This window comes from Clupea harengus, unplaced genomic scaffold (genome assembly GCF_900700415.2).
Source record: "Clupea harengus unplaced genomic scaffold, Ch_v2.0.2, whole genome shotgun sequence".
Taxonomy (NCBI): Eukaryota; Metazoa; Chordata; class Actinopteri; order Clupeiformes; family Clupeidae; genus Clupea; species Clupea harengus.
Genome location: NW_024880124.1, coordinates 11,309 through 32,757, shown reverse-complemented (window position 1 = coordinate 32,757; position 21,449 = coordinate 11,309). Strand labels below are relative to the sequence as shown.

Genomic DNA, 21,449 nt, shown 5'->3' with positions numbered 1-21,449 from the left:
ATGTTACTTCATCGTATGTGGCTATGGCTAACCGTAACGGTATGTTGCTCCATCCTATGCCGCTATGTTGCTCTAACCCTAACCTTAGGGCTAAGTTGCTGTATTCTATGCGGCCATGTTGCTCTCAGGGATTCAGAGATAGAGATAGACCATCTCCCCTTAGGTTAGATTAAAGACAGGGAGTGAGAGATACATAGACCATCTCCCCTTGATTTGGACTAAAGCCAGGGGGTGAGAGATAGAGATAGACCATCTCCCCTTAGGTTAGATTAAAGACAGGGAATGCGAGATAGAGATAGACCATCTCCCCTTTGGTTAGATTAAAGACAGGGGGTGAGAGATAGAGATAGACCATCTCCCCTTTGGTTAGATTAAAGACAGGGAGTGAGCGATAGAGATAGACCATCTCCCCTTAGGTTGGACGGTTACTTAGATCCTTCTCTTTTCTAAGGTGATCCTGATTCTCACAAAACTCTTCGACTTCAACCTGGGAACAGTGACAGACAGTTCCCTTTGGAGGTAAACTTTATGGGTGTGTGTATATTTGAGTGTGTGTGAGTTTGTTTGTTTGTTTGATTGATTGTTTGATTACTGTATATGTGTGGGGTGTTTGTTTGATTGATTGTTTGATTATATGTGTGTGTTTTGGAGAATGTTTGAGTTTGTGAGCCAGTGGTGACGAGACAATACTATCACGATATTTGAGCTACAATGCAATATTATTGCGATTCTTTACATTTTAGTATTGCGATTCGATTCTACGATACATTCCAATTTATTTCTCCCATATATTACATATATTACATTTCGTACACCAGAGTATGTCAAGGTAGACGTATGTACCAAAATAGAATTAAAATCATATTAAATACATAAATATTGCAATATCTGGCACCACTGTATTGATATAATGGAATCAGAGATTTCCAGTGCCTTTCCATATTAGATGTGCGATGACCTCTGCTCTGGAATGACACATTTCCTCCACTTACTGATTGTAACCTTGTAAGCTTGCCCCATCTCCCTCATCCATGCTTCCGTGAACTATGGGTGGTCATATGTTAATATGGGTGGGGTTTTCTCTTAAGTGGCCCATTGTCTCCACCTACTTTCTTGTTGTGGGTGTGACTGATTGGAAACAAAGTCAAAGTAGTTTTTGAAGGCCCTTGTGTCTGTGTGTTACATCAAACTGCTTTTTTTTTTTTTAAGTTAGGAAAAACTGTTTTCCAAGAAATAGCACCTTTAAGCCATCTAAGCCACAGGAAGTGTCATCATCTTGTCAGTTCCAACTTCAATGTTCCCTAGCCCCACCGGTCCTGAAAAGAAGGAGATGAGCCAGTAGAGTTAGGGTTTGGGTTACGACAGAGAGTTTGTGTGTTTGTGCTCTGCATATCTCACTGTAGATAGCCATGCTCCATAGCTTTGTTCGTGTTAGTGCATGTTTGTGCATGAGGGGCTTTTATCGATCATGTAATCAATCGTGTAATCAATCGTGTATGTTTTCCATGGCACCCATGGTAGATCGCTGGATTTAGGAAGCAGCTATGAGAAGCTCAACGACAGGATGGATTCCAGACTGGTCCTGAGCTACCTGTACGTTTGCCCCTCCAATAACAGAAAGGTAAACAAGTGCACACATCTCTCATACGTAGAATCACTACACAAATGTTGAATCACGGCCGATCCATGGCTGATCCATCATGACAATGGGCAAATTTCAAATTAAAGGCAGTTCTAATAATTTGAGTAAGACATCCAAACATAGTTCTATTGGCGTAGTTAGACCTTTAAACGTACTGTCCCTGATGCTGTCAAACCGTCTAGATATATTTTCATATTCTCAACTTAGTTGAATTGATGGAGTGAGGTCTTCTTATGATGACAGCTGGAGGTGTTTCCCTTTGAACTGAACCATAGTGCATTAGCCTCAGATCATCCGTAGGTCAGTAATGACACTCAGAGTTACACCAAAATAATCACACTGAAACTGCCTCTGGACACAAATTAGACCTAACAACAATCCCATAGCTCCACTGCTTGTAAGTTTGTGAACCCTTTAGAATGTTCTATATTTCTGCAAATGACCTAAAACATCATCAGATTTTCACACAAATCCTGAAAGTAGATTATGAGAACCCAATCAAACGAATGAGACAAAAATATTATACGAAGGAAAGATGAGTTATTATATGAGGGAAATGATTCAACATTTCATATCTGTGAGTGGCAAAAGTATGTAAACCTTTACTTTCAGCATCTGGTGTGACCCACCTGTACAGCAATTCAATGTTTCTGGTAATGGCTGATCAGTCCTGCATATAACGGCTGATCAGTCCTGTTCATCACCTTGGAGTTTTCCGGTAACGGATGATCAGTCCTGCACACCTTGACGGCTTCAGGTAACGGCTGATCAGTCCTGCACATAACGGATGATCAGTCCTGTTCATCACCTTGGAGTTTTCCGGTAATGGGTGATCAGTCCTGCACACCTTGACGGTTTCCGGTAATGGCTGATCATTTCTGCACATCACCTTGGAGGAATTTTAGCCCATTCCTCCTTGCAGAACAGAACAGGAGTTTGGTGGGTTTCCTCACATGAACTGGATTTCCTCAAATGAACTGGGTTTCCTCACATGAACTGGATTTCCTCAAATTAACTGGGTTTCCACACATGAACTGGGTTTCCTCACATGAACTGGGTTTCCTCACATTAACTGCTAGTTTCAGGTCCTTCCACAACATTTGTATTGGATTAAGGTCAGGACTTTGACTTGGCAATTCATAACCATTATGAAAATCTGAGGATGTTTTAGATCATAATTATGCAGAAATATAGTTAATTCTAAAGAACTTTCGAGCACCACTGTTTGGGCAGCGGGAATCGCATGCATTCTGAAAGAGGTGTATGAGGTCTGAAAACACCCTGAGACGAGCCTGAGTCTGAAGTGTTTGCACAATGCAAAAGGATGATGGATCAGGCTCGCTCATGGATCTCCTAAAAATCCATCCATCACGTCTCCTTTCATCTGTACCCTGTTGGGCAGATTCTGCTGGTGAGTGACCCTGAGATGGATTCCAGTGTGGTGGTGAGTTCAGACGAGGGCAACTCCTTCCAGAGGCTCAGCATCAGCTTTACCATTCAGAGCCTGCTGTTTCACCCCGTAGAGGACGACTGGCTGCTAGCATACAGCCAGGAGCAGAAGGTAAACACACACGTACAAACACACCCCACACACACACACACACCATTCACAGCCTGCTGTTTCACCCTAAAGATGGCTACTGGCTACTGGCATCTCACTCCCCAAGAGACTTAAGTTAACGTTATGCTGATAGAGGACGGCACAAGGACATCATAGGCAAGCAAATTAGTATATTTTTCCAGGTCGGTTGACAAACATGAGAAAAAGTCCATTGGTTGATGATGTGATTGGTCTGTCCTTTAATTGTGATGCTTTTTTTTGCAAACAAGCTTATAGTCTAGGCTGAAGCTAAACTGATTTAGTTGCCCTTCTAGTCTAATGTTTCACTGACAAATATTGCAGATGTGCAAACCTGGAATAGTATTTAAAAATAATTTATCTCTCTTATTGTAAGTAAAGGCATCTCTGATTGACTAGATTATGACAGTCACGACAGGGACAATGGAAAATTGGTGGTCAACGCTATGTATCATGTAAATACACTCCTATGCTAAATATCACCACCACCTTGTCCAAATTCATGTTGGAGTCAGAACTGCATAGTGCATAGCTTTGGCAGCTAGTTGGAACGGCAGGTGTTTTTATCCGTCCTTTACATGACCACATACCATTAACATTAATTTGAAGATGTACTAGTGGCTTGTACAAATAGGCTTCAAAAAGTGGCAAATTGTTGCTTACTTGCTCTTTAATCAGTCTGTTATGTGTCCGGCTCTTTGATCAGTCTGTCATGTGTCTCCCTTGCAGTTGTACTTCTCTGAGGATTTTGGAAGAAACTGGAATCTTGTCCATGAATCGGTTTCTCCAGGACGGTTTTACTGGTATAATCCCATCTAATTACTATAAGTAATGACTGGTGGTTACCTAGGTAACCCTTACCCACATATGTTTAATGCCCACACAGCTGTTTAATACCTTGTTTAATGACCTACACACAAAATTGCTGTGTGCGTGTTTAGGGCAGTGTCGGGGCTGGATGAAGATTCTGACCTGGTGCATCTGGAGGCTCAAGATCCCAGTGGATGTATGTGTGATCTGTATGCTTGTGCATGTGCGTGTGTGTGTGTGCTTGTGCATTGTGTGTGTGTGTGTGTGTGTTTGTGTGTGTGTGTGTGCGTGTGCTTGTGCATTATGTGTGTGTGTGTGTTTGACAGAGAGAGTGTGCATGTGTGTGTTTGACAAAGAGAGTGAGTGTGTGTGTTCATATTTGAGCATGCATGTGTGTATGTCTGTATACCTCTATGTGTGTAGATGTATCTGCTTGTGCATAGTGTGTATGTGTGTGTGTTTGTGGGTGTGGGTGTGTGTCTGTGTACCTGTATATGTGAAGATCTATCTGCTTGTGCATAGTGTGTATGTGTGTGTGTGTCCATATTTGTGCTGCAGTGTTGAGGTACATTACCTGCCTGGCTGGAAGCTGTCCTGACAGCAGGAAGTTCCCCTTCTTTGGCCGGATCGATGAAGGATCTCTGGTTGTGCAAGATGACTATGTGTTTGTGCAGGTGATCCACTGAGCGTTACGCTCCTTTCTCCGTAATTCTTGTGAATAATTTAGATAAATCCTTATGTCTTATATTAAAATCCTCAATCCTGTTGTCTTCTGTGGGACAACACATGCCTACTTACCCTGTCCTAGGTGACCACAGTTGGACCAACAAAGTACTTTGTCTCATATCAGAGACAACCTTTCCAGAGCATTCAGCTCCCCAAATACTGTCTGCCTAAGGTACGTATACATCATCCACTGGAAGTAAAGTAACCATATGCAGTAACCCTAACCATAGGCAGTAACCCTAATCCCAGTCAAAGCTTTGTGTATGTTGTTTACCTCCAGTTGCAAAAGACTATCTTAACCACACTTTGAAGAGTAGTCCAGGTTATGCTGACTATGCTCTTAAGCTTTAACTCAGGAATGATTTAAATTTAAAAAAAACATCAGATCTGAATAAGTATTGGTTTGTTTCCATAGGTACTAGCACACCAAAGCTTATCAGGTCTTAACTACTACCACCCCATTTACAATGGTGTGTATATATAGAGCTCTATACATCTCTGTCCACTGGTGTGTGTATATAAAGCTCTATATATATCTGTCCACTGGTGTGTGTGTGTATATAGAGCTCTATATATATGTGTCCACTGGTGTGTGTGTGTATATAGAGCTCTATATATATCTGTCCACTAGTGTGTGTGTGTGTATATAGAGCTCTATATATATCTACACTGGTGTGGGTGTGTATATAGAGCTCTATATATATCTGTACACTGGTGTGGGTGTGTAAATAGAGCTCTTTATATATCTGTCCACTGGTGTGTGTGTATATATAAAGCTCTATATACCTCTGTCCAGTGGTGTGTGTGTATATATAGAGCTCTATATATCTGTCCAGTGGTCTGCAAAGACTACACTGTGTGTTTGTAGGATATGCACACCATAAGAACTAACTGGCTGGAGTCCATATATGTAACTGTGTGTGTGTGTGTGTGTGTGTGTGTGTGTGTTGTGTGTGTGTGTGTGTGTGTGTGTGTGTGTGTGTGTGTGTGTGTGTGTGTGTGTGTGTGTGTGTGTGTGTGTGTGTGTGTGTGTGTGTGTGTGTGTAGGATATGCACATCATAAGTACAGAAGGCCAGGTCCTGGCTGGGGTTCAGCAATGGGACGAGAATGACACCTACAGCCTCTACATGTCTGATCGCCATGGAAACTACTTCAGCCCTGCCCTAACTTATGTCCGCATATCACGATCAGTAGCTGGAATACTCAATATGGATGTATATAAGGTACTGACTCATTCTCATACACACACACAGACACACTCACACACACTAATACACACATACATACACACACACACACACACACATACACACACACATACACACACTCACACATGTATACAGACCTATACAAACACAGTCACACTCACACATTCACAGATATGCATGGTTACTCTCTGACTCATACATTCATAAACACACACAGACATTTCTCAGACGCAGCCGGACTCACATGCACACATTCATAGACAAATGTGCACACAATCAAACACTGAATGTATATATTTGGAGGAGACATTACCTTTTCCCATAATGGTTATTTAACTGGGTGGAGTCTTGGAGTTCCAATGTTAATGTGTGCCCAGGACATGGACATCATCGGCACAGAACACCATGTTTGGGTTATGGTCCCTGTGTGTAACTCTGTGTATGCGTGAGGTTTGGGTGGTGTGGGGTTGTATGTGTAAAGTCTTTGTGTATATGTGTGTGGTCTGTGTGTGTATGTGTGTCTGTGTATGTGTATTTGTGTATGTTGTTTATGTCTTTAAGTGTATATATATATATACGTGTGTGTGTGTGTGTGTGTGTGTGTGTGTGTGTGTGTGTGTGTCAGGTGGCTGGTGTTAGCGGTGTGTTGTTGGCTAACAGGAGGGAGGGGGGTCGTGTGAGGACATTCATCAGCTTCAGTCAGGGTCAGATGTGGCGTCTGCTTATACCACCAGCCACCGAGCCCCACTGTAGCCTGGTAAGTACCCTCCCTGGTCTAGTAACTACCCTCTGGTATACTAACTACCAGTGGTGTATAAAGTACCCAAAAGCCATACTTGAGTAAAAGTAAAGATACCTTACTGGAAAATGACTCAAGTAAAAGTAAAAGTAACCTTTTAGAATACTACTTGAGTAAAAGTCTTAAAGTATCTGATCTTTACTGTACTTAAGTATCAAAAGTAATTTTCTGATATTAAATGTACTTAAGTATTGAAAGTTAAAGTACAAGTAAATGCTGTTAATAAAAAAGCAAAGGGTCAGAATTTTGAAGTTCATTCCGACTAGAATGAGCATACTTATAAACTGGGCCTTATTTTAACACAATTTTAACACAATAGGCAATATTAAAGCAGCACCGAAAGTAACAACCCAGTCATTACTTGAAACTGAAAAATATTTTGTTCATCTTCAAACAAAACGTCCCAAAAAGCCATTATGAATTTTTAAAATTTTAATCTTTGTAACATTTTGTGAATGGGCTCCTGAGTATCCCAAGGTATGCATAAGGCACAACCTGAGAGCAATAACCTGGCGATCTGATACAAAGCCATAGCATTACATCAGGATCATCAGTTTTACAAGCAAGTTATCGGTACAGTGACTGTGAAATACTTTCAGCAACATGCACACACATCCCTTGAACAATAACGTTACTAGCAACTATTTTGCTCCACACTGCTACGTTACTGTACTGTAGATTGACACCATCCTAGCTAGCTAGCTAGATTCGTCGCCAGAGATGGAATAAAGAATAAGAATAAATAATCTTTGTAGGTTATTAGCTAGCTTGAAATATTATATACAGATCTTACCCAGCGGTGAAAGAACATGACTAGTCTACAAGGTTGTGCTGGTGGCATTTAATGAAGAGGTCGTGGGGTTTCTCATTTTTTGATTGAGACCTGTGTGCTTTTGCTTCGATTATTGTTGTGTCCCCTTCGTTGTTGATCTTAATGTTTTGGATATATCCTTCCACTGCATATTGCAGTCCATTTTGCCTTGATCTGGAGGATATTGCGGAGATATTACTCCAAAAAGAATCACTGACACTCAGACAGTATAGTAGTGCATGAACGAGTTCAAAAGAAGTAGCAACAGTAACTAAGAGGACGGGGCTTTTGCGAACGGTCAATAGCGCATTAACGTGCGCTAGGACCACTGATTCGCCAAACCTGCTTGCAGTCTGTGTTCTACCACAGTCCCCGACGTTGGTCTTGTCACTCTCATGATCATTTTTTTTTCTAAAGATGATTTGATTTTGTAACGAGTAACGAAGGTTTCAGGGGGAATGTATCGGAGTAAAAGTATCAGTTTTCTTTGCAAAATGTAGCGAAGTAAAAGTAAAAGTAAACAGAAATATAAGTAGTAAAGTAAAGTACAGATATCCAAAAAAACGACTTAAGTACAGTAACGAAGTATTTCTACTTCGTTACTATACAACACAGCTAACTACCCCCTGATCTACTAACTACCCTCCCTGGTCTAATAACTACCCTCCCTGGTCTAATAACTACCCTCCCTGGTCTATTAACTATCCTCTATGGTCTAGTAACTTCCCTCTATGGTCTAGTAAGTACCCTCTGTGGTCTACTAACTACCCTCTATGGTCTACTAACTACCCTCTATGGTCTAGTAACAACCCTTTATGGTCTAGTAACTACACTCTGTGGTCTAGTAACTACCCTCTATGGTCTAGTAACTACCCTCTATGGTCGAGTAAGTACCCTCTATGGTCGAGTAAGTACCCTCTGGTCACGCCTGAAGGGGGCACAGGGGGTCATAACATTTCTAAAGATAATTACATAAACAGTTTTCTGATGACTTGGTAGTGTGTGTAAAAAACAGCATATTATTTTTGTCTTGGCAACAAGACCAGTTTGGACTGCAAGGCTACCTTTAACACATGTAGCTGTGTGTAAATATGTATCAGTGCTGATTAAGAATATGAATATCTTCGACTCTTATTTGATATTGAGTTCATGTTTTTGATGACTTCATGTTAAGTGAAATATGTGGTTTCAGCCTTCCTGCTCTCTTCACTTGCACCTACGGATGTCTGAGAGTCCATACTCTCCTGATAGCATCATAAGCTCAGCTTCTGCGCCGGGGCTTATTATTGCAACAGGTACACACACACGCACACACACACACACACACACACACACACACACACACACAGACACACACACACACACACACACACACACAGAGACGCACACACACACTCACACACACGCATACTCACACGCACACACACACACACACACACACACTGACACTCACACTCACACACTCACACACACACACACACACACACACACTCTCTCTCACACACACACACACGCACTCACACACTTGCCTACACATGCCCAGTCAACCAATCAAAGACTGAACTGTAATCTTTTTAGGCACTGTGGGCTCAGAGCTGACCAATCACAACACTAGGACCTTCCTCTCCTCTGATGCAGGAAATACCTGGAGACAGGTACGACCCCTGGGTGTAGAGAGGGGTTGGGGAGTTATTAGAGATTCCTGTGATGTAGGACACATCTGGAGTGTAGTTTCTGATGATGATATCAGGTCTTAGATGAAGAGCGACATGTGTTGTTTCTGGATGATGATGATGAATGATGATGATGATGATGATTTTTCTGATGATATCAGGTATTTGATAAAGAACAACGTGTGTGGTTTCTGGAAGATGGTGGAGCTTTGCTAGCAATCACCCAAGCTTCAGTTCCCATCAGCCATCTGTGGTGAGTTACTGCTGGCATGTGAGTTGATGTGTTGAAATTACCAGACAATCTCCAATCCAGCGGTTTATATCAAACATAGATTAATTTCATTTTCCAGGTAAACCAATCAACAAGTAAGGTGGCAGTTATTTGCATAACAGGCACAGAGTATGTAGATGTATCATGAGTGGGGTAGAATGAATGCATGACAGTGTGCTGGGGATGGGTAGGGGTAGGCAGAGGGTTCTGCAAGTAGATCAGGTGGACAGACTACAGCAGCATCCCAAAGTGGAGACCATCTAAACTAGGAGGGGAAGAAAGAGATAAAGTGAGTGGGCAGAGTTCGGCTGCCTAATATGCGTATAAGTACTTAATGGTTAAAGTGATGAGGAACAATGTTTTCACAGCCATTAGCATTAGGGGGCAAAGGTCATGCTATATGAGAGAGATAAATCAGATTAAATGAACATGGCCATTTTATCCGTATAAATGCCTTAGCATAATGTGTTAAATTCAGTTTTATTTATATGATGCCAAAACAATAGAATTTTCTCAAGGCGCTTTACAGAGCCCAGGGCCTGAAAAAATATTATAGCCTTGGTGTGTGCATATGAGTGTATATGCACAAGTGTGTGTGTGTGTGTGAGTGTGTTTGTGTGTATGCATATATGTGTGTGTTTGTGTGTGTGTGTAAGGAAAACAGGTTACATGGGGTTGTTAGTGTGAGTGTGTGCTGCATGAGGATAAAGTATTACAGAAACATTAGAAATCCCAGTTCATGTGTAATAACCTTGTAATCCCGCCTCATATGTAACCATGGTTGTAAGAGTTTCTTGTATGTGTCATACAACTGGTTAACCCTAACCCTAACCCTACCAGTGGTTATTTGAGTTGATCTTTTGTATGCCTGAGAAACCCCCTATTGAAGCATTCATGTCAGTGTCACATAGGGTAGCTGGCATGGCCCATGGAGGTGTAATGTGTGTGTCTGTGTGTCTGTGTGTCTGTGTGTGTGTGTGTGTGTCTGTGTGTCTGTGTGTGTCTGTGTGTCTGTGTGTCTGTGTGAGTTTGTGTTTAGGCTGAGTATTGATGAAGGAAGGAGTTGGCTACAGTACAGGTTCTCTGCCTCACCTCTATTTGTGGATGGAGTTCTGATGGAACAGGACACACATCACCACATTATCACGTAAGTGTACGGCACACACACATTCACACACACGAACACACACACAGACACACACACACACACACACACACACACATAGAGAGGAAGACATACAAATGGAAGCACAATAGAATGGAATCATGGAACCGCCGACCGACCGACGGAAAAGGAAACTAAAGTTTTGCAGTCAGGAAATACATATGCTGATGAGGTATTATCAAAGATAATAATAGTCATGTAGGGCTTTTATTACAACATCATAACGTTAGTTATAATGTCTTATGAATACACATTTATAAATGTGTTTATAATGCTTCATGGATACAGGGATTTTGTTACCACAAAATCAATGCAGTGGTAGGTACACAAAGTGGCCAACCCTAACCCTAACCAAGGCTGATTCATAACCCTTATCCTAACCCTAACCCTTTGTTCCAGCTCCTCCTTGGTGGTGTTTATTTTCCCACTTCTCTCCCTCCAGGGACGTGCACAGGAATTTCTAAGGGCCATTGCTCTGCCCTGAAAAAAGGGCAACGCGTTCATTTTTGTAACCGCCGCAGCCGCCACGCCCCCTCCCCCCACGCGCATATTCTGCCTATATCACTTGAAACTGTGAAATTGTCAGGGTCGATCACTAACCGCCGCAGCCACGCCCCCTCCCCCCGCACACATATTCCGCAATTTTTTTATCTAGGCCTACATGAAATTGTGCAGCCGTTATACTATTTAAAAAATATATATATTTCCTTCGGAGGGGCAGCTTGAGTCGAGGAGGGCAGACTGGCAGTTGCCTGGGCAACCTTAGCCCCCCTGTGCACGTCCCTGCTCTTCCCAATCAGCATCTGGCGGGGTTAGGGTTAGGCTTAAAGGGATCTATGAAGAAATTGAAGAATCTCCGCTCTCCTCAGTTTGGCAAGCCTTTGCTTGAGCTCGTCCCACAAAACCACAAAACCAGCTTCTTCCCGGCTGCAGTTGGCCTTATTAACAAGGCCCGGGACCCCCACCTGACTTGGACTCTTATCCCGCCCCCACACCTCAAGTCTGTGTTATGTTACCACACACTACATTGCACACTGCACATTGCACATTCACTTTTGCACTCCTGCCCTGCATTTTGCATTTTACCTTCTAATTTTCCTTTTTATATAATTTTTTTTATATATATTGTATCCTATATACTGTGTTCCTTATCACAGTTCACTGCGATATAACAGTATGGTACATGACACTAGTCATGAGCCTAAATCGAAGCATTTATCCATTCACGCCTGAAAGGCAGCGAGATCTGTCAGTGCGCATTCCTGAGCCCGCCCCCTCAGGAGTCTATATCTTGGATTGCGCACCAGATCTCTGTCTCTTTGAAAACTTCGCAAGAAACGAAGTGCCAGATCCGAGTGTATCCTCTACGCTACCAAAAGTCAAAGAGTTTTGTGTGCTTTTGCTCTCTACGGGTTGGTGAGTTATCCGGGTTCTTTAACCCTCACTAGCTCAGGGCGCTGCAAAATTCGTTGGCTCAAGTTCATTTTGGAAGTAGTAGCTGCTATCCTAGCTGCCTAGCTGGCTAAGTTTCTGACTAGCCTGCTAGCTTGCTAACAACGTGTTCGTTGCTGATAGTGTGCTTGTGTTTAATACTTTCTTCTACTTTCAGATTAAAAAAGATGTCCAGACACTACCCCGTGTCAAGGGTGACCGCCACCGTCGGTGCATGACCTGCCTCGGCAGGGACCACGCAGTGGTCGCGCTCTCGGGCGGTGACCCTGTCTGTGCCATCTGTGCTAGCCTCACGCTAGCTAAGGCTACCAGGCGCCTTGCGCTATGGGAGCGCAAGGGCGCCGAGGGGGCTGCACCGGCTCCATCCGGGGCTAACGCCCCTGTAGGACCGAGTGCGCCTCCAGCCGTGGGCTCTGTGAGTGAGAGCAGCCGCCTTGCAGCTGCAGCTCCACTCTTTGGCCTCTCCCCGTCACCGCCACCTGCTAGCCCTGGGGCTGCGGGCAGCGAGGCGGAGGAGCTACCACTGGGCGGTGTCCTGCCCGAACTCGAGCTGGACATCGGCCTAGATGATGATAGTCTGCTGGACTACTCCGATGAGCACAGCTCAATCGCAGAGGCAATGCAGACAAGCCAGGACGTTAAGCCGCGGGTGGATACACCCCCTACTTCGTCACGGATTCTGGGCCAGCAACTCCACGAGGTTGCGCTGAGAGCAGCCAGCTGCCTCGGGCTCCCTCTCCCTCCCCCTCCCAGTGTGCGGTCCTCGCTGCTGGACGGGGAGTTTTATGCTGGCCCCGCCGCGCCAGTTCCCAGCTGCATCCCCTTCTTTGAGGAGGTGCACGAGGAACTGCAGGCGACATGGGCGACCCCCTACTCGGGCCGAGCCCCGGTGCCGGGGTTCGCGTCCTACATGCAGCTCCACAGGGCTAGTGAGAGTGGCTACCTCTCCTTCCCTCAGGTGGAGGATGCAGTAGCGGGCTACCTCTCGCCCGCCTCCCCCACGATGCGCCTCGGCCAGAAGCCTCTCCTGCCTATGCGGGTGGCCAGGCACCAGGCTCAGCTGGCAGAGAAAGCCTACTTGGCTGCAGGGCAGGCTGCCTGCACAACCAACACGGCTGCGCTGCTACAGCGCTATCAGGCAAAGCTCCTGACTGAGCTTGCCTTGTCGCTGGGGGAGGATCATCCGTCTGTGGCAGAGCTCCGTCACGCGACGGATCTGTCACTCAGACTGACTCGGTGCACCTCACAGGCACTGGGGAGGGTGATGGGTGCCGCGGTGGCTACCCAGAGGTCTCTGTGGCTATCACTGGCTAAGCTCTCAGACAGAGAGAAAGCACCACTCCTCGACGCCCCGGTCTCTGTCCAGGGCGTCTTCGGTGAAGCAGTGGTCACAATGGCTGCCAGGTTCGAGGAACAGCAGAAGAGCAGGGAGGTATTCCAGGCTTGGATGCCTCGCTCTAGCGGCCCGGTTGAGACGTCCTCCTCAGGACGCACCACACCCACACTGGGCCAGAAGCGAAGCGGGTTCCGCTCGCCAGCTCAACCAACGAAGGTGCCCACCAGGCGAGGCTGGCAGAGACACCCCTTCCGCCCTCCAGCTCAGCCTGCAGCACAGCAGCGAGAGCAGTCTCACTTCCTACGGGAAGAGATAGTCTCCCTGCTCAGAAAAGAAGCGATAAGCATAGTTCCTCCCGAGGAGGAAGCTTCAGGCTTCTACAGCCGTTACTTCCTGGTCCCAAAAAAGGACGGGAATTATCGGCCAATATTAGATCTATGTGTGTTAAACAAAGCACTCATGCCGCTACGGTTCAGAATGCTGATCCCACGCCGGCTTGTGCAGTTTATAAGGCCAAACGATTGGTTTATCACGATAGACTTAAAAGACGCATATTTCCACGTTCCGATCCACCACAGACATCGGAGATATCTGAGGTTTGCATTCGGAGGAATAGCATACCAATTCAACGCACTGCCATTAGCTCTAGCGCCGAGGGTATTCACAAAGTGCGTAGAAGCAGCCATCACCCCATTACGTCTACGCGGCTTACGCGTATACAATTATTTGGACGACTGGTTAATAGCTGCTCATTTAGAGGCTGCAGCGGTGCATCTAGTGGTGGCGCACCTGTATCGACTGGGCTTTGTGATAAACAGGGAAAAAAGCGTTCTGTGCCCAAAGCAAATTACGCATTTTCTAGGCATGGTTCTACACCGAGTTCCACATTATTAGGCAAATTGTATTTGTGTATTTCATAAACATTCATTTTTTGGTTTTTCAATTAAACTCATGGATGGTATTGTGTCTATTTGAATGATTGAAATCAATCCCAGACACCTGTGATAATTAGTTTGCCAGGTGAGCCCAATCAAAGGAAAACTACTTAAGAAGGATGTTCCACATTGTTAAGCAAGCTACATGTTTCAGGCAAAATGGGGAAGAAAAAGGATCTCTCTGCTGCTGAAAAGCGGCAAATAGTGCAATACCTTTGTCAAGGTATCACAACATTGGATATTTCCAAAAGAATTGCGCGTGATCATCGGACGGTGAAGAAATTTGTCACCGATTCACAGCACAAGCGGGTTCGTTCAGACAAAGGCAAAATAAGGAAGATTTCTGCCAAATAAATGCGTAGGGTTAAGAGAGCAGCCACTAAAATGCCATTGAATAGCAGCAAACAGGTGTTTGAAGCCGATGGTGCCTCGCGAACGTCAAGATGTAGGATGCTCAAGAGGTTGGTTATTCGGCCACCCCTAAACCAAGCTCACAAGCAAAAAAGGTTGCAGTGGGCTCAGGACTACATGAAGACTAACTTTCAAACTGTTTTGTTTACGGATGAGTGCGTGCAACCCTTGATGGTCCTGATGGATGGAGTAGTGGATGGTTGGTGAATGGCCACCATGTCCCAACAAGGCTGAGACGTCAACAAGGAGGTGGCGGAGTCATGTTTTGGGCCGTAATCATGGGGAGAGAGCTGGTAGGCCCCTTCAGGGTCCCTGACGGTGTGAAAATGACCTCGGCAAAGTATGTAGAGTTTCTGACTGACCACTTTCTTCTGTGGTACAAAAAGAAGAACCGTGCCTTCCGTAGTAAAATCATATTCATGCATGACAATGCACCATGTCATGCTGCAAAGAATACCTCTGGGGCATTGGCTGCTATGGGCATAAAAGGAGAGAAACTCATGGTGTGGCCCCCATCTTCCCCTGACCTTAACCCTATTGAGAACCTTTGGAGCATCATCAAGCAAAAGATCTATGTGGATGGAAGGCAGTTCACATCCAAGCAGGTGCTCTGGGAGGCTATCATGGCATCCTGCAAAGACATTAAAGCAGAAACTATCAAAGAACTCACAAGTTCAATGGATGCAAGAATTGTGAAGTTGATATCAAAGAAGGGGTCCTATGTTAACATGTAACTTGACCTGTTAAGATGTTTTTGATTCAAACTTTTTTTGATTTCAGTAAATATGACCTCCTAATGCTGCAAATTCAACAAATGACAATTTTTTGTTCTTTACAACCTATAAAATATCTTGAAACTCTGAAATTCTGCATAATAATTTGGAACACTGCATTTTGAGTTTTTTGTTATCATTAGGAGGTTTGTTCAATAAAATTTGAATTATACTCTAACAGTTGATGACTTGAAAATGATACTGACTGACTGTGCATTACTATTTAGGAAAATCTGAGCAAAGTGTAATTTGCATAATAATGTGGAACGCGGTGTAGACTCCACCTCCATGGAGGTCAGGCTGTCTCAAGAACGAATAAATGCCATCAAAACATGCGTGCGCCAGTTCCGACTGGGACAGTCAGTCTCGTCGCTGTGCTGCCAACGCCTGTTAGGAATGATGGCGTCAGCCGCTATCGCACTCCCGCTGGGGATGTTGCGTATGCGGCCATTCCAAATATGGTACCTGTCTATGAGGCTCAACGCAGTCACAGACAGGCACCGCAGAGTAGTGGTGTCCTCCAGATGCAGGAAAGCCCTGGCGATCTGGAGAACCCCCTGGTTTCTCGCCGCGTCGGGCACTATGGGCATAGTGTCGTGTCGCGTAGTGGTGACCACAGACGCCTCCACCATAGGGTGGGGGGCGGTCTGCGAAGGAAGAGGCGTGAACGGTCTCTGGTCTGTGACAGAGGCCGCGTCTCATATAAATGTGTTAGAGCTGCGGACAGTAGTCCTGGCTCTACGACACTTTCTGCCCAGACTGAGTGGTCAGCATGTGTTAGTGAGGACGGACAACACTGCGACCTTGGCGTATATAAACCGTCAAGGCGGAGTGCACTCCCAGTCACTACACCATTGGGCGACTCGCCTGCTCCTGTGGGCAGCGAGGCACGTCCTTACCCTCAGGGCAGTTCATATACCAGGTCACCTCAACTACGGTGCCAGAGAGACACCTCATACCCTCTTGGAATCTGCTAGTGGTGTTACGTGCTCTCACAGGGCCTCCGTTCGAGCCCCTGGAGACAGTGGACAAAAAGTTTGTCTCTTTAAAGACTGCGCTGCTGCTGGCGTTAACGTCAGCAAAGCGCGTTGGTGACATGCAAGCCCTGTCAGTCAGCCAATCGTGCCTTCAGTTCTCGATCGCTGGTGACAGAGTGGTTATGCGACCTAATGCTGCTTACACACTTAAAGTGGTGGTAACCCCATTCCGCAATCAGGTGATTGAATTAGCAGTTTTCTCGCATCCTCCTTTTGCGTCAGCAGAGGAGGAACGTTTGAATAAGCTCTGTCCAGTGCGCGCTCTCCGCTGTTACGCAGAGCGCACTCGAGCTTTCAGACAGTCAGATCAGCTATTTGTGTGCTTTGGCGCACGTGCAAAAGGCAGACCTCTATCAAAACCGAGCCTCTCCCGTTGGATAGTAGAGGCTATCGTGTTGTCTTATAAGAGCTTGTCTTTAGATCCCCCGGAGAAGTTGCATGCGCACTCTACGCGGGGGGTCTCGTCTTCCTAGGCCTTGCTAAAGGGCGTCTCAGTGGAAGATATTTGCAAAGCTGCAAGCTGGAGTTCTCGCCACACTTTCATTAGATTCTATATGTTAGATGTGGCTGAACCTAGTTTTCTTCATAGCGTTCTGCGGGCAAGCGATCTCTGAATCCCCTGGCCTGAGAACGGTGTATATGATAGGTGTGTTCATTGGTGTCTACATGTTATGTTGCACATGAAACATTCCAGGGTGGTTTCCTACAGGCGCAGGATCACAGATCCATGCCGCCTATGATAAAGGTTGCCCTGTTAATATGTTCACCGCCAGTGGCCGTATGAACCTCTATGAGGGCAAAGGCTTCAATAAAGCTGGTGTGTGTGATTGGCTGCCACTTATCACGCGGGAATGTATAGGGTCCCATACTGTTATATCGCAGTGAACTGTGATAAGGAACGTCTCGGTTACTTACGTAACCTCGGTTCCTTAAGCAGGAACCAGATATAACAAAGTTGCCGTGTACAGTGTGACCTTGGTTTGATATTCTTGCTCAGTTTTCATTCCAAGACAGAGATCTGGTGCGCAATCCAAGATATAGACTCCTGAGGGGGCGGGCTCAGGAGTGCGCACTGACAGATCTCGCGGCCTTTCAGGTGTGAATGGATAAATGCTTCGATTTAGGCTCATGACTAGTGTCATGTACCATACTGTTATATCTGGTTCCTGCTTAAGGAACCGAGGTTACGTAAGTAACCGAGACGTTTTATCTGAAGTACTTCTGTTTTGTGTAGTACTTAGTGTGTTTTTATGTTTTATGTTATGTGTAGTACTTGTGTATGTATGTGTATGTATGTTTTTATGTTCACTGTATGCACCTATACACCAGAGCAAATTCCAGGTAGGTGTAAACTTACTTGGCAATAAATACTATTCTGATTCTGATTCTGATTTTGATTCATAGCACCTTCAGGCCCACTTTCTCTTCGGGGTGCAGCTTTCCTCCAGCTCTCATGGAGCGTACACCTAGTCCTGTCTAGCTGCTCAATGTCCCCCTCCCTCTCCCTCCTTCTCTTGGGCTGTGGGCTTCCTCCAACTGGACAGTCATCTCAAAAGATCTGACTCGATTTGAAAAGATCTGACTGAATCGACTGATTCGATTTGCCTTCAGTCTGAACATAACCTCACTCACCTGTTATTGATCACGACTCATCATGGACTTTATTTAAGATCTTCCAAGTTGTCTTGCCAGATCATTCTGTGAGTGTGTGTGTGTGTGTGTGTGTGTGAGAGAGAGAGAGAGTCATGTTCATGTTACTGCTCCCTTGTTAACAGCCTTGCCTGGACTATTGTTCTCAACCACATCTCTCTTCTCACACGTATACACACACACACACACACACACACACACACACACACACACACACACACTACACTAGACTATTGTTCTCGACCACATCTCTCTGCCTCATGATTTTGCCTGTATTTGACACCTCCAGCCACCAACGTGAGCACACACACACACACACCCACCACTGCACTATTGCAGAAGCTTGAGCATGCGCGCACACACACAAACACACACACACACACTGCCACCAACATGAGTTTTTTTTGTCAAGTCCTTGTGATTCATTGCCTGTCTTCCCAGATTAGCTGTTTTTTTAACTCTATTAAAGACTATTTAACACTATGTTTTTTAACTCTATTAAAGACTACTAAAGACTATTTTTGTCTTAAATCTAACTGTTATCTGCTTTTGGGTCTTGAATTCCGTCCTGGCCTTGTTGGCCCGTGACGGTGTGTGTGTGTGTGTGCAAAAGCATGTAAACACACACACAGTCACACACAAATACAAGTGCATAATTACACAAGCATTAGCATAGACAGACATACACATGCCCACACACACACACCACTGCATTATCGCAGGAGCTTGAGCATGCGCGCACACACACACACACACTAAAATGACTGATTAATTGCTGTTCTGTTGGAGTGAGCACAGACGTTAATTAAAATGTCAATCATGAATCAGCGCAAGGGAGTCTGTTTAGATTTTAGCACAGATGAAAGAGCCTCTCATTTGCCTTCCCTTGGAGGGTGTGTGATGTTTTTCTGTGGTGATATTATTGGCCATGTCTCTGGGGGTTTTCTGTGGTGATATTATTGGCTTGTGTCTAGTGTTTTTCTGTGGTGACATTATAGGCTTGTGTATGGGGTTTTTCTGTGGTGATATTATAGGCTTGTGTCTGGTGTTTTTCTGTGGTGATATTGTTGGCTTGTGTCTAGTGTTTTTCTGTGGTGACATTATAGGCTTGTGTATGGTGTTTTTCTGTGGTGATATTATAGGCTTGTGTCTGGTGTTTTACACTGGTGATATTATAAGCTTGCGTCTGGTGGATTGTCCGTGTCCATTGTCCATGTGGATATTAAAATAATGTAGAAAGAATGGAAATGACAGAAAAGTGACCCTAACCCTAGGTCAAGCAGAAGCAGTGTGAAGTGTCCTTCTCGCTTGAAAGCAGTATTAGATTACTCAATGATGTTGTTATTGTTGTTGTTGTTGTTGTTCTTTAGGTTCTTTGGCCACCTGAGCCATCGGTCTGACTGGCAGCTCATCAAAGTGAACTACAGGAACCTCTTCAACCGGCAGTGCACTTCAGAAGACTACCAGATCTGGCCACTACTCAATCAGGTACACAGACACACACACACGCACACTAGCATACCCACACACACGCACACACACACACACAGTTTGGCTCGGGAGATACCAGACCTGGCAACTGGGGTAGAGCACCTCCAGGACTGTTCATGTCGCTGCGGTCCAGAGGTTTGTCTAGGGAGTGTCCATCTGGCCAGAACACCTCCAGACTCGTGGCCAAGTCCTTACCTGTGTGTGCACAAACACACACTCAAACACACACACACACACACAGACAAACACACACATACATGCACATGCACACACACTATTTCCCCTCCTGTGCTGTAGGGGGAGCCGTGTGTAATGGGCCAGAGGCAAAACTTCAGGAAGCGTCGGCCAGGAAGCAGGTGCATTCTGGGACGGCGGTATCTGAAGCTGGTGTCGGCAGAAAGCTGCTCATGCGCACCGTACGACTTTGAGTGGTGAGTGAAATCTGAAACACCAGAAGAGACTGCAGTGTGTTGTAGAAGTGTTGCAGTGTATTGTAGAAGTTTCTGTGGTGTTTCCTAGATGTCTTTGATAACTTTCTGCAGTGTGTTCTAGATGTTTCTGCAGTGTGTTCTAGACGTTTCTGCAGTGTGTTCTAGATGTTTCTGCAGTGTGTTCTAGATGTTTCTGCAGTGTGTTCTAGATGTTTCTGCAGTGTGTTCTAGACGTTTCTGCAGTGTGTTTTCTTGATGTTATTTATGCAATGTGGCTTCCAGAAGTTTCTGTAGTGGGTCTTCTGGTTCCTGCAGTGTGTGTTCTAAATGTTCTTTTAGTGTGTGTTCTGGGTGTTGTTTCTGCAGGGGGTTCCTGATGGCACTTCTGGAACCGCGATGCATGTTTGTTTCTGTGTTTCTCTGAGATGGTGTCTGAAGGCAGGGAATGTGGTGTGTGGGAGGGGCTTCAGGATGCATGATGGGAAATGATTGAACACAGGATGTCTACAGAATTATGTACCTATTTGTGTGTGTGTGTGTGTGTGTGTGTGTGTGTGTGTGTGTGTGTGTGTGTGTGTGTGTGTGTGTCTGTGTATTTAGTGATTATGGGTTTGAGCGACAGCTGGATGGGATCTGCTCTCCTGCATTCTGGTACCAAGGGTCTGGCATAGGAACAAACTGCACATCAGGACAGATCAGTGGGTGAGCATATACACACACACACACACACGTACAGAACTGTAGAGTTATTCACACTCTCATCACTACACACACACACACACACACACACCTGAATTAATTCACACGTACACACGCTAGGGGTTGCTCTAGTGTAAGACCTATTGTGTACACACTAATACCATGGTAGTAGGTAACATTGACTTACAAGTTTTTGATTGACAGGTAGGTTGTCATTCTAGTGGTCATGTGGCAGGAAACGTGAGAGATGAGGACCGTGGAGGTGTAAACATTTGAGGTCGCCCCACTTTAAGTGCAGACTGGGACCAGCGACTTTCAGACCTGAAGTCTGACGCTGTACTAGTTGATCCAGGCTGGCTTGTATTGTCCCTTTGTGAGACAGAGAGAAGGGCTGTTTTTGCTCATGTGTTTCACGTTTCCTGAGACATCTGTGTGTTGTCAGGAATCCCCTGGCTAGTGTTTCACAAGCAAATGATTGATGACCTATTATAATGTACAACCTACCTGTCACTTTTGATTGACAGGACAGTTTGACGGACAGATGGTCAT

The 21,449-nt window shown here is 45.1% G+C and overlaps 1 protein-coding gene across 1 annotated transcript; it reads left to right on the top strand.

Moving 5' to 3' along the window:
* Positions 1-225: 225 nt before the first annotated feature.
* LOC105910570 (VPS10 domain-containing receptor SorCS3-like) lies at positions 226-20,907 on the top strand. The gene is made up of 16 exons (XM_042706167.1): positions 226-519; positions 1,522-1,621; positions 3,045-3,203; positions 3,951-4,024; positions 4,163-4,227; positions 4,590-4,705; positions 4,840-4,929; positions 5,805-5,981; positions 6,592-6,723; positions 8,769-8,871; positions 9,155-9,231; positions 9,411-9,502; positions 10,560-10,667; positions 19,650-19,767; positions 20,068-20,201; positions 20,802-20,907. The coding sequence occupies exons 2-16, from the start codon at positions 1,565-1,567 to the stop codon at positions 20,905-20,907; spliced, it is 1,608 nt and encodes a 535-aa protein (XP_042562101.1). The 5' UTR covers positions 226-519; positions 1,522-1,564.
* Positions 20,908-21,449: the final 542 nt, after the last annotated feature.

Excerpts from the sequence above, each read along its gene's own strand:
- LOC105910570 (XM_042706167.1), top strand. The coding sequence starts at position 1,565 with ATGGATTCCAGACTGGTCCTGAGCTACCTGTACGTTTGCCCCTCCAAT. Across the intron at positions 3,204-3,950 it reads CATACAGCCAGGAGCAGAAG|TTGTACTTCTCTGAGGATTT; the intron begins GTAAACACACAC and ends TCTCCCTTGCAG. Across the intron at positions 6,724-8,768 it reads CCGAGCCCCACTGTAGCCTG|CCTTCCTGCTCTCTTCACTT; the intron begins GTAAGTACCCTC and ends ATGTGGTTTCAG.